This window comes from Delphinus delphis, chromosome 13 (genome assembly GCF_949987515.2).
Source record: "Delphinus delphis chromosome 13, mDelDel1.2, whole genome shotgun sequence".
Taxonomy (NCBI): Eukaryota; Metazoa; Chordata; class Mammalia; order Artiodactyla; family Delphinidae; genus Delphinus; species Delphinus delphis.
In genome coordinates this window covers 223,934-237,704 of record NC_082695.1, presented here as the reverse complement: position 1 = coordinate 237,704, position 13,771 = coordinate 223,934, and the positions used below count along the sequence as shown (strand labels likewise).

General features: G+C 38.8%; 1 protein-coding gene across 6 annotated transcripts in view; it reads left to right on the top strand.

Annotated features, from left to right (window-relative positions):
* The window catches only part of LOC132435779 (zinc finger protein 26), a 94,758-nt gene extending 83,127 nt beyond the window's left edge, over positions 1 to 11,631 (top strand). For 4 of the 6 annotated variants that reach the window (XM_060027806.1, XM_069541296.1, XM_060027807.1 and 1 more), the window contains 2 exons: positions 368 to 463; positions 9,364 to 11,631. In XM_060027806.1, the coding sequence (XP_059883789.1) occupies positions 368 to 463; positions 9,364 to 10,550 (1,283 nt within the window). In that variant the 3' untranslated portion in view covers positions 10,551 to 11,631. The remainder of the gene's footprint in view (positions 1 to 367; positions 464 to 9,363) is intronic. The other 2 variants (XM_060027808.1, XM_069541298.1) reach the window with 2 other exon arrangements.
* Positions 11,632 to 13,771: the final 2,140 nt, after the last annotated feature.

Genomic DNA, 13,771 nt, shown 5'->3' with positions numbered 1-13,771 from the left:
TCTCCCCTCAGTCAGAATTTGACCTTTAGGATGGCTGTTGCGAATCTTGATTACCTGGCTGAACATTCCCAAGGGAGGTAAGTTTTTTTTGTTTGTTTGTTTTAGCTTTTCTTTTTTTTTTTTTTGGCTGCACTGCATGGCATGGGAACTTCCCTGACAAGGGGATCGAACCTGAGCCCCCTGCAGTGGAAGTGTAGAGTCTTAACCACTGGACAGCCAGGGAAGTCCTTTATTAGCTTTTAAGAGGGGAATTAGAACTTCACCTAATCTTTAGAAATCTTTCATACTTACATCTGGCATTTCTGATAACGGCCCCTCTTTCGTAAGGATTCAGGGACTAATTGTGAATTTATTTCATTTCCGCAAGCAGGTCTTAACATTTCTAAGCCACATGTGGTTTCCTTACTGGAGCAAGGGAAAGAGCCGTGGCTGGGGAAAGATGCGAGCAGAGGTCTGTTTTCAGGTGAGTGAGTTAGAAGCTGGTGGGGAAGTTTTTAAAATAACAACCCACCCAGTCAATGAGAAAGCAGTACTTTGTTATATGCTGGATGGAAAGTTTTCCTTTAAAGGTACCGGAGATACAGGGACTGTAAAGTCTTGCCCACAGCAAGGGGACCACTCACACTCACTTACCTGTCTGCCTTCAGTTCTCATCCTTTCCTCACTTTCTCACAGATAGATGTGTCCCTTCTTTTCATTATTAGCTCTGTCTGGACTCTGAATTTTATTTCTCTTTGGTTTCTCTTCCCTTTCTTTTTAAAAATTGACTTATATGTTTCCATTGTCTAAATTAAAAGGTATATATATTTTTCTTTATACTGCTGTTCTAACCCTCTTGAAAAAGTGATTCATTACACTTTGGTTAATTGATGGGTTTATTCTTTCAGTCATGTGTTATTTTAACAATTTTTTAAAAAGGTTTATTTATTTTTGGCTGTGTTGGGTCTTAATTTTGGCATGCGGGATCTTCGTTGAGGCATGTGGGATCTTTCGTTGCAGCACCTGGGCTCATCATTGTGGTGCGCGGGTTCCAGAGTGTGTGGGCTCTGTAGTTTGCGGCAGGTGGGCTCTAGTTGAGGCGCGTGAGCTCAGTAGCTGTGGCGCGCAGGCTTAGTTGCCCCGCGGCATGTGGGATTTTAGTTCCCTGACCAGGGATCGAACCTCACGTCCCCTGCATTGTAAGGCGGATTCTTTACCACTGGATCACCAGGGAGGTCCCTATTTTAATGATATTTATTGAAGTTTTAATATTGTTAAGACTTTCTCTTAGGTGGTATGCCTCAGAGAGTAGAAGGCATGGCATAGTGAGATAAATTGGGTCTGTAAATAACTTTGTTAGAGGTCCTCAAGTTCGCAGTTCAACGATGAGAAGAAAGGAATTTCCAGTTGGTGTTATAGACCTGGGTAATTTGGATAGGGATAGTAGTAATAGAAATATAAAAGACAGGAAAAGGGTCAGTTTAAAACAAAACGTGGTGAATTAGTTTGAGATATGCATGGTGTGAGTAGAGGATGGTATTTCCAAGTGAAGAGGTGCAACAAACCATTGGAATATATCTTAGAAAAAAATTCCAAGTAGGGATGTGGGAATCTTATATTAAGAAAGAAAAACAGAAGCAATGAGGTTGATTGAGAAGGGCTCTGAAAGCCTTCTTCACCTTAGGTTGAAATAAAATTGCTGGTGAAGCTCTTTAAAAATAAATACGGCCATGCACCGTGCTTGAAGATTCTGACATAGAAGGTCTTTGGAGCCTAAATTATATGTGTTTATGACAATTTCCATAAGTTCTATAGTTGATTCTGAAGCAAACCTCTAATGGAAGTATACTGGCCTTTAGGGAGTGGTCCTCTCGAGATAACAGGGGAATACTTATGTTTATGGAGAAGCAACTAATGGTAGGACTAGTGAGGGAACAGAGGATGCCTTGAAAACCAAGCTCTGGCTGTGAGAGCGAGACCTTCAGGAGGAAGGATGTGGAAAGAGCCCTGTGTGAGCTGAAGTCACGAGGTGGGACAAGTGCCCAGAGACTTCCTCGTGAAAGGATGAGTTGAAGAAAAATGTTCTTTTCTAAATGTTTTGAAAGTAATAAAACCCATAAAACTATGTACAAGGGAAGTGAGGTAAAGGGGAAACATGGAAAAATTGCCTCTAATTCTACTACTTTAATACAGCTCTTAGAATTTTTGTGTGTTTCTTCCAGTACCTTTTTGGAAAAGGGAAATAGCTCCCAGACAATGCATAAAACGTAAATGTGCAGCTTAAATTATTATAAGGCACCCATGTAACCACCACTCAGGTCAGTCGACACAGCACTGCCAGGTCCCTAAGAGCTCTTCGGGTGCTTGTCCCAGTCACCCACCCCCCACCTCGCCCCCTGCAAAGGTAATCTTTAATGGTAGTAGCTTCCTTGGTTTTCTTTATAGCTTTATCAACTGTTGGTGTTTCTAGTCACTAGTTTAGGTTTGTATGTTTATGAACTTTATATAGAGGGGATCATAATGTATATATTAATTTGCTTCTCTCAAAATTATTTTTAATATTCATGCATTTTGCATACTCATCTAGTAGTTTGTATCCATTCTGTTATTGATGGCTTCTTGGGTTGTTTGCAGTTTAGGGCTATTGTAAGCAATGTTGCTCTTGTCCTTGGGTCCTGGTACCTCCTGGCACAGGGTTCCTGTGGTTTATGTCTAGGACTGGAATTGCTGAGTCAGAGGATAATGTATCTCTTTCACACATTAGATGATGCCAGAATGTTTTCCAAAGTGCTTTTACTGACTTACACTTCCACAGACACAGTAAGGGGGTTCCTCTTGCTGCTCCCCATGTTTACCAAATGCCCTGTACTGCCAGGCATCATGCTCTTCACCCATCAGGAGAGTGTGCAGTGGTAGCTTATTCTGGTTTAAACGTGCATTTCCCCAGTTACTAATGAGGTTGAGCACCTTTTCATATGTTTATTATTTAGATACCCTCATTTATGAAGTGCTTCTTGAAGGTTTTTGCTCATTTATCTATTGGATTCTCCATCTTTTTCTTGTTTTGTAGGAGTTGTATGTTTTGGATACAAATCATTGTAATTATATTCACTACAAACACCTCCTCTTACCTGTGGCTGGCTTTTCTCCTTAAAACCTCTTTTAATGAACAGAGACTCTTAATTCTAGTATAGTCAGATTTGTCAGTCTTTTCCTTTATGATTAGTATTCTTTTTTTTCGGCTGTGCTGTGCCGTGCAGCATGCGGTATCTTGGTTCTCTGATCAGGGAATCAGACCCTTGCCCACTGCAGTGGAAGTGCGGAGTCTTAACCACTGGACCGCCAGGGAAGTCCCAATATATATATATATTTTTTTGATCTGTTTAAGAAATCTTTCCCTACCATGAGGTCATGATGACATTTTCCTAGATTTTCTCTTTAAAACGTCACTTTGCATTCACATTTAGATCCATGGTCAACTTTGGATTTATTTTTGTGTGTCATGTGACTTAGTGGTCAGTTTTGGTCTCTTCTGCATGGACATCCAGTTCTCGAGGCACCATTTATTGACATGTCTGTCCTTTCCTTCACTGGTTTGTCATAAGTTAAGTGTCAGTTTTTGCGCATGTTTCTGGGTTCTCTAGTTTTTGTTTTTCTATTTTTCTATCTTTGCATAAATCTATACAGTCTTAGTTATGGGTTTAATAATGGATAACATTTTACTGTATTTGCCTCACCTCATCCCTTTTTTTGCTGAATAATGTAATTTACAGATACCTTGATATTTCACTACACAGTACTTCACTATCATGTATAAAGTATAGGGATGTTTTCTACATCACTGAAATATTTTCACATCAAAATTAAGTTTTGCTTAATTTCATTTTAATGCACTGTCCATATATAAATACTCCATAAATTTGTTTTATAATTGGATTGTCTTTCCCCTGTGGGATGATGAAATTCTTGTTTCTCTCTATGTCCTATAACTTTGACTTGTAACTTTTTTTTTTAAGTATGAAGACTTTGGGTCTTATTTAAATCCTGTTGAGATGTTAACTTTAAGCAGGCTGTCGATATGCGTAAGTTGAAGCCACAGTTCTAACCTGTCTTCTGTGAATGTGGTTCCAATGACAGTCCAGTTTTCAAAGCCTTCTCAGGTCTCTCTTATTTGTCCCCATATGCACCTCCTAGTGGTGTTGGGCACTGGGTTCCCCTTAGGCAGCGGGTTCCCCTTTGTTTCAGTTCTCACAGCTTTAGGTGTGCTGTTTAGGGTCAGATCCATGCATGCACAGCTCAGGGAGGAGCCCAGAATTTCATACACAACTTTATGGGATCATCTTCTTGCGCTCCCTTTTTCACCATGTCCCCTTGCCTTTTTGGCTCCCAGGCCCCCTCTTTCAGGCCTTCTGGATAGAAAGGCAGGCCTGTAGGTTCCCCTCTGCACTTCCTGCAAGTTTGTCTGCCTCTGCAGCCATGCAGCGAGGGGATGGAGAGAAAAAGAAAAAAGGGGGGGGTATTACCTCTCTGCTCTTGGGACCATTGATCTTTCTGCTGAGTGAGGAAGGTTACCCTGCCTTAGAGGTTTAATTGCCTGTATGGCCACAGCTGTTGCAACATGCTTTGGATTTGGGCAGAAGAGAATCAGAAATGAACAAACAATAAGATTTCTCTAACCAGTATGGACTCCCCTTTCCCATTCCTAAGAACAGAAATAGAGGCTTCTCATGGAGCTCTTTCTTCTCACACCTGCTGCCCAGTTCCTGCTTTCAGGCTGCATTTGAGTTTAGGCCTGGAGAGACTGGAGGGGGGGAAAAAAACCCAAGAAACTCATCACCATTTCAGTGTTACTTTGTGTTCTGGCTTCCTTCTGCAAGCAGCTTGCTACCGTTTACTTTTTTTAAAATAGATTTTTAAAATTTTTTAATTTTATTTATTTATTGTTGGCTGCATTGAGTCTTCACTGCTGTGCATGGGCTTTCTCTAGTTGTGGCGAGAGGGGGCTACTCTTCAATGTGGTGCGCAGGCTTCTCATTGCAATGGCTTTTGTTGCGGAGCACGGGCTCTAGGCATGCAGGCTCAGTAGTTTTGGCACCCGGGCTCAGTAGTTGTGGCAGATGGGCCCTAGAGTGCGCTGGCTTCAGTAGTTGCAGTGCGCGGGCTCAGTAGTTGCGGTGCACGGGCTTAGTTGCTCCGCGGCATGTGGGATCTTCCCGGACCAGGGCTCAAACTTGTGTCCCTGCATTGGCAGGCAGATTCTTAACCACTGCGCCACCAGGGAAGTTCCCCGTTTACTTTTTAGAGTTCTCAGCTAGCTGCTTTATGCATTCTGTTCATGGTTTTCACTTGTATTCAGTGGGAGAGCCAGGTTGGAGTGTACTTACTCCATCTTTACAGGACTGGAGCCATTCATATTTTATAACTGAAACAAAACCGCAAAGTTACAGCATGTATAAAGATCATACTAATAAAATGAGAGTATGAAGTTCAGTCTAGATTGAGCAAAAGTATAAAGTGTAAGGAGGAAAATGGTGGGAATTAAGGATGGTTAGGGAAAGCACTGGTCAGATCATGCAGGTGTTTTATAGGTCCTATTAATGAACTTAGAGTTCATCCGTAGGCTAATAAGGAGTCATCAAAAGATTTTAGGCAGGAAGGCGAGCATTTTAGTAAGGTCATTCTAGCTGCAGTTTGGAAAACAGATTTATTGGAAGTGAGACTAGGAAACAGCACAGCCATTTAAGAGTTGTTGCCATAACCTAGGCTAGATGTAATCATCACCTGAACCTTGGAGGTGTCCAGGGAATGGAAGAAGGTATACAGACGGTAACAACGTAAGGAAGTGGACTCAGAAAGACCTGGTGATTGACTAGATAAAAGACATTAAGAAGATTGAGGAATTGTGGTTGACACCACTCTTTTTGCTGGTATTATTAGCTCCTTAAAAAAAAAAAAAGAAGGATGAACAAGTTTGAAGGGGAGGGAAAGATTATATCAATTTGTGACTTACTGAGTTTTGGGTCTCTGGGATAGTCGAGTAGCAATTGAGTATCATATTCTGGTGCTTAAGAGAGATATCACAGTTCTTCTCAAAGTTTAGTCCTTTGGATCATTTTAAAATACATATCCCCAGGCCCCACTCCAGAAATTCTAAGTTATTAGGTTTGGGGTGGAACTCAAGAATTTACATTTTAACAAGCTCCCAGGTGATGCTGAGCTAAAGTAGGATTTAGGAGTTATCTGCACAGCTTCTTAAGACTTTGAATTTTTTTTGTAAAATCCCTGTACACCTGTTGTTGAATTAATTCTTAAGCAACTTTCTTCAGTTTCTTTTCTAAGAAGTTATATTGTTTTTCTATAGGGATGCTAGTGAATTTGTATATTTATATCTCTCAGTCTTTACTGTAGCAATTAAAATACTCTAAACCTTCCCTGAAAATACTGTAATGATTTTTTTAAATTAATAAACTTTATTTTCTTTCAAGCAGTTTTGGGTTCACAGCAAAATTGAATGGAAAGTACAGAGGGTTCCTATATATCCCCCTGCCCAGTCTTCCCCACTGTCAACATCCCACACCACAGTGGTACATTTTTCACAATTGATGAACCTGCCTTGACACATCATTATCACCCAAAGTCCATAGTTGACCTTAAGTTTCATTCTTAGTGTCGTACATTCTATGGGTTTTGACAAATGTGCAATGACATGTATCCATATGTTAGTATGATACAGGATAGTTTTACTGCCCTAAAAATTCTCTGTGCTCTGCCTATTCATCCCCCTCTCCCCACTAACCCCTGGTAACCACTGATCTTTTTACTGTTTCCATAGTTTTTCCTTTTCCAGAATGTCATATAGTTGAATTCATAGGATATTTGCCTTTTTCAGATTGGCTTCTTTCACTTCATATTATGCATTTGAGGCTCATTCCTTTATATCTTTTCATGGCTTGATAACTCTTTTTTTTTTTTTTAGTGCTGAGTAATAGCCCATGGTCTGGATGTACCACAGTTTACTTTCCCATTCTCCTACTGAAGGACATCTTGTTGCTTCTAAGTTTTGGCAGTTATAAATAAAGCTGCTATAAACTTCCACATTCAGGTTTTTGTGTGGATGTAAGTTTTAATTCACTTGGGTAAATATCAAGGAATGTGATTGCTGAATTGTATGGTAAGAGGATGTTCAGTTTTATAAGAAACTGACACACTGTCTTCCAAAGTGGCTGCACCATTCTGTGTCCCCACCAGCAGTGATGAGAGTTCCTGTTGCTCCACATCCTCACTAGCATGTGTTGTTGTCGGTGAATTGGAGTTTGGCCATTTTGATAGGTGTGAAGTGGTGTCTTATTTTAATTTACAGTTCCCTAATGACATGATGTTGAATGTCTTTTCATATTCTTACTTGGATCTGTAAATCTTCTTTGGTGAGGTTTCTGTTCATGTCTTTTGCCTGTTTTTAAATTGAATTGTTCATTTTCTTATTGTTGAGTTTTAACAGTTCTTTGTGTATTTTGGGTAATAACTTGTCAGATGTGTATTTTGCAACTATTTTTTCTCAGTCTTCTCATCCTGTCTTCTCATTCTCTTGACATTGGCTTTTTTAAAAAAAACTTAATTAATGAATGAATTTTATTTATTTTTGGTTGTGTTGGGTCTTTGTTGCTGCACGTGGGCTTTCTCTAGTTGTGGCGAGCAGGGGCTACTCTTCGTTGCGGTATGTAGGCCTCTCGCCGCAGCGGCCTCTCCTGTTGCGGAGCATGGGCTCCAGGCACTCAGGCTTCAGTAGTTGTGGCACACAGGCTTAGTTGCTCCACGGCATGTGGGATCTTCCCTGACCAGGGCTTGAACCTGTGTGCCCTGCATTGGCAGGCGGATTCTCAACTACTGTGCCACCAGGGAAGCCCTTGACATTGGCTTTTGCAGAGCAGAGGTTTTTAATTTTAATGTAGTCCAGCTTATCAATTATCTCTTTCATGGATTGTGCCTTTGGTGTTATCCCAAAAAGTCATCACTCTCTAACATCATCTAGGTTCTCTCCTTTGTTAACTTCTAGGAGTTTTATAGTTTTGTGTTTTACATTTTTGTCTGTGATCCATTTTGAGTTAATTTTTGTTAAGAGTGTAAATCTGTATTTAGATTCACTTTTACGCACGTGGATATCTAGTTTTTCCAGTACCATTTGTTGAGAAGACTGTATTTGCTCCCTTGTGATGTCCTTGCTCCTTTGTCAAAGATGAGTTGACCATAATTATGCAGGTCTGTTCTGAGCTCTGTACTCTGTTCCACTGATCTACTTGTCTAGTCTTTCACCAGGGCTGCACTGTCTTGATTACTGTAGTGCTACAGAAGTCTTGAAGTCAAGTGTCAGTCCTCTGACTGTTCTTCTCCTTCAGTGCTGTGTTAGGTATTCTAGGTCATTTGCTGTTTTGTATAAACTTTAGAATCAGTTTGTTGGAGATCTGTGAAATAACTTGCTGGGATTTTGATTGGGATTTTGTTGAATTTATATACCAAGTTGGAAATAATTTTAAACTTCCAGAAAAGTTGCAAGAATAGTGCAAAAATACCCATATGCCCTTTACTCACATTCACCCATGGCTAATATTTTGCCCTGTTTGTTTTGTCATTTGGTATATGATTTTTTTTTCCTGAAACATTTGGGAATAAATTGTATACATCATAGCCGTTAACTCCACATATTTCCTAAGAATAAAGATATGTTTTTTAAACTTTTGTATATTATAAAACTCTGTTCTCCCAAAATGATAAAATCCTTTACTAAAATTTAGCCTGGAGAAAATCCTGTGTTTATCTGTCAAAAGCATCTGATGGAAAGACACTGTTATCCCTAAATTGAGCTTCACATGTCTGTTTAGAAGTTAGAGGTAGAGTGAGGATGCTAGAAGATATTCAGAGAAACCTTTTTATTCATTCATTCAGAATAAGTTACTGTAAGATGTTCCAAAGGCACTAAGTGAACACAATCTCATTTCTTTGTGGGACCTGAGGAACGCTTGTAGTCTATTAGCATCATTATGAAATTGTCATTTTCAAGTCATTCTGGCAGCAAATAAAGTTTACCTGGAGGTGAGGAAGATTAACCACCTATCCTTTACAATTACTTATCTTCCTGATAGTTCTGTTTTTCCCTCACCTTCAGTTTCTTATTTTTAATCTTCTCCTTATTCACCTACAGCTCTCCTCTGTTTGATGTCTTCTGAATTTCTGGATCTACTGCTCAGATTTCAGAGTCATATATGATAACTGTAAAAGCAATGCAATGCTAAGATTTTTTTTTCCAATGTAATTCTCATTTAAAAATGGAGGAGTGGCTTTTATTTTACTCAACACAGAAAATAAGAAACATTTGCTTTGTTTTTTCAGCTTCAGAGTCAAATGGTGAGATCAAAGAGTTTTCTCCAAAAAATGTCATATACGAAGATGATTCATCCCAGTATTTGATAAGATCTTCAAATCTTTCATTTGAAAGATTTCTAAGCCAAGGCCTTGAGTATTCCAATTTTAAAGAAGGCTGGAAATGTGAGGGTGATACTGAGATGCTGCAGGGAAATCAGGGATATATCAGGCAAGTGACAGTTTCCCATCAAGAAGCCCTGTCTCAACATATGAATGTTAGTACTGTGGAGAGACCCTATGGATGCCATGAATGTGGAAAAACTTTCAGTCGGCGCTTTTCCCTTGTGTTACATCAGAGAACTCATACTGGAGAGAAACCATATGTATGTAAGGAATGTGGGAAAACCTTTAGCCAGATCTCAAACCTCGTAAAACATCAGATGATACATACGGGAAAGAAACCCCATGAGTGTAAGGACTGTAATAAAACATTCAGTTACCTATCATTCCTCATTGAACATCAGAGAACACATACTGGGGAGAAACCCTATGAATGTACCGAATGTGGAAAGGCCTTTAGCCGTGCCTCAAACCTCACTCGACATCAGAGAATTCACATAGGAAAGAAACAGTATGTATGTAGGAGATGTGGGAAGGCCTTTAGCAGTGGCTCTGAACTCATTCGCCATCAGATTACACACACTGGAGAGAAACCTTATGAATGCATTGAGTGTGGGAAGGCATTTCGCCGTTCTTCACACCTTTCCCGGCATCAGAGTGTCCATACCTCCAAAACCCCCTATGAATGTAATGAATGCAGTAAAGCCTTCCGTTGCCACTCATTCCTTATTAAACATCAGAGAATTCATGCTGGAGAAAAGCTCTATGAATGTGATGAATGTGGTAAAGTTTTCACGTGGCATGCATCCCTTGTACAACATATGAGAATTCATACTGGAGAAAAGCCCTATGCATGTACTGAATGTGACAAAACCTTTAGTCGGAGCTTTTCCCTCATTCTACATCAGATAACTCATACTGGGGAGAAGCCCTATGTATGTAAGGTATGCAATAAATCCTTCAGCTGGAGCTCAAACCTTACTAAACATCAGAGAACACACACACTAGAGAACACCTATGAATATGAAAATTCATTTAACTACCACTCATTCCTTGCTGAACACCAGGGAATTCACACTGTAGAGAAAACCTAAGAATGTATGGATTAAAAAAAAAAAAAGCAGCTAATGCCTTACTCTGACTTCAGAGAACTCTTGGAAAGAAGCCTTATGTGAATGTGCTTATTGTGATGAAATGTGGTCTCTGCTTTATTCAGTATTCTGGAGAAAAACCCAAGGAATGTATGGGAAAGCCATTAATAGCTGCTCATTCTTTTTGTAATACCAGAAGATGGAATCAAACAATACTAAGAAGACTCTTCATCTGGTAGGATTCCCTTAATCTACATTTGTAAATTCCTATCAGGAAAGGATACATGTCCAATAAATGTGAGAAAACTTTTAGAGATTAGGTCTCATTCTGCATCTGTCAGCTCAGGACAGGACAGAACACATGGGTAAGGGTGTACTTTTTCCTGGACATCAGAAAATTCATAATGAAGGAAAGTCATACAAACAATGATTTGGGAATGCCTTCATGTACCATGCAATATTTATTAAATTCTTAAATACTCTTCTAAGGAGAAAAAGCAACCCTATAAATGAACTTAACATAGAGTGACTTTCTGCAGTATTTCAAACCTACAGAATTATCCTGGGGAAAAACTACCATTGTAATGAGCGTGGCAAAGTCATAAGAGTTCTGAGAAGTTATACTGGAGAGAATCGGTGTGGGAGGATTTTTTACAGGGGGATGTTTGTTTGGGTTTTGTTTTTTTGTTTCAAAGCAAATTCAGAAAAGCTACGAATAAATCTTGATTCATGGTAAATTAATGTAGTATTGGCTGAATTTTTTTCCTACAGCATGTGTGATTCTGAATATGCAACTATCACAATATTGACATCAACAATGAGGAGTAGCATGCTTTTTTAAAAACATACAGACATTATAGAAACATCTTTAGATATATTATGGTTTTAATTTTGAGACAGAGTTTGGACTTAAGGTTATGCTAACTCATGTTTACCCTTGAATCTGACTAGATGTCTTAGTCTGAAATAAATGTAAATAAGGTACATCACAGGAAAATGTCAAGGTTGTTTACCTCTTTTGTTCCATTTTCAGTAAGAACATTTCTTCTGTAAGCACATATTTGTCCAAATAAATCAGATTGTTTTCATCTCCACATACACCTGCCCAAACTTTATTTTCCCATTGTAAAGGTTATCTTACCTTTAAAGCATCTGATTGCCTCCTTTCAAGAACTTCTCTTGCGTTTAGTACATGAAATATGTAATTTAGAACTTGAATGAGTGCCTTATTTAAGCATATTTTTTCACGCATATATAATTGTTCTTTTACAAAGTGAGAGGCTGGCATATTTCTTCTCCATTCAATGTAACAACAAAACACACAGCTGTTGCCTAATATTTACTTTTCTAGAGCCATTCAAAGCCTCAAACTATCAGAACAACTCCACTGTATAAATCCCCTCTTTCCTATAGTGGTGGCCAGTATTAATAATTTCCCTCACACCCTGTGGCAGTCTTTGGTGAACAAGAATGTATTTGTCATCTCAGAGGTGTGTAACATTCAGAGGTGTGGCCATAGACTTCTCCCAGGAGGAATGGGACTGATTAGACCCTGCCCCCAGTTTTTTATATAGGAATGTAATGATGGAGAACTATGGGACTCTGGCCTAAGGAGTTTACCAATCCTCCAAATTCAGAATCTGAATTTAGGTATCTGCCTTCTCCATAGGAAGTATCAGGGGGTGGGCTGTAAGTTGCCTGGCTGAATTTGTACTCCATGTTCTTGAGGGAATGTTTTAAAATTGGCCCAAGTAGGAAATGGCATGCATTCTTCTGTTTTTGTTCTTCGTGTAATAGCGTCTCTTCCCTAGGGTCTAGGAAAACCATAATATTTTGAATTATCTATTTTCTCCTAGTAAGCAGGACTTTTATTTCGAAAGCAAATGTGACCTCCTTAATGGAGCAGGGGAGAGTGAAGTATGATGGAGAAAAAAGTGGGAAGAGGCCTATGATCAGGTGAGTGAGGGGCACTCAGGAAAGGGAGTGCCTTTGCAGGTAGCTCACCAAATATGTTGCTTGAATCATTTTTATCAAAAATAAGAAATTTCCCCTAAAATTTACTTCATGCAACATCATTCTGAACTATGTAACTCACCAAAAAAGTCCTCTTGTTCATTTGTGGTAAAATATTTCACAAAATAACTATGCTATTATTTTTAATTTAATTAAAATACAGACAATGTATTAAATACACTAAATCAAAATACAGTTAATTCCTAGGCTATACAGTAAAAGATATGTCAAAACACTGTTGCCACTGAAAAAACAAAGTGAATAGTTTGTGGATATTTTCATTTATACAGTATGCTTTCTTTGTCATAGCAAGTCAGTGCTGGCAAGGTTCATAGTTGCTTTCAGTCAATTTCAGCACACAAGTCTGTGTTATATCTTTCCGTATTTAACATTTATAAGCTGTGGCACTTTTCAGAGGTAGCAGAAGACCAAAAGTAAAGCTTCCTGTTTTTCAAGATGAAATTCAGTAGCAATAGCCAGCCAGACACATTAAGGTATAAAAGCAAACAGAATAAAGCATATGATGTACTTTATATTACTTGTATAATACATTATTTCAGTTCCAATTGGTTTGACAAAGAGATAATGGTGATACATAGTGTGACCATCTCAATACGTGTGAAGGGCTAAACATCCAATTTGAACATTTTGATCTAGGAGTTTATAATATAAACTTACAACAAACTTATAAGGAGTTTGTATTACAGACACACAATTGTCTTAGGTTTGCATATTCAAGTTGTGAAAACTTTGTGTGAAACATAGGAAGGAAACCATGATAGCTCTGAAACAGTTATAATATTTTTATTACTCTGTTGTCATGATTATCTAATTATCCATACTAAACAGAAGGGAGAAGGGGAAAAAAGATGAGTGTAAGACATAGACATTTAGGACAAACTCAAAAGTTCTAATGTGTTTAGTTAGTCTTTTAAGAAGAGGATGACAGAAGAAGTATTTGAGGAGTTAGTGAAGAACCTTGCAAAGAGATGCAAGATATCAGCCCTCAGGTTCAGGAAGCTCAGCAAGTTCCAAGCAGGCTAAAGTGGGACATCACCACAACTATGCACATTGTAACAAAAGATAAAGCCTGGTTATCAGAAGCTGGTACAGAGTAGGGGAGAGACTACTTTCACAGCAGCAGCAGGAAGACTGCAAGTTTCCATCTTAAATGAAACGATGGAAGAAGATAATGAAACAACACCTTTAAA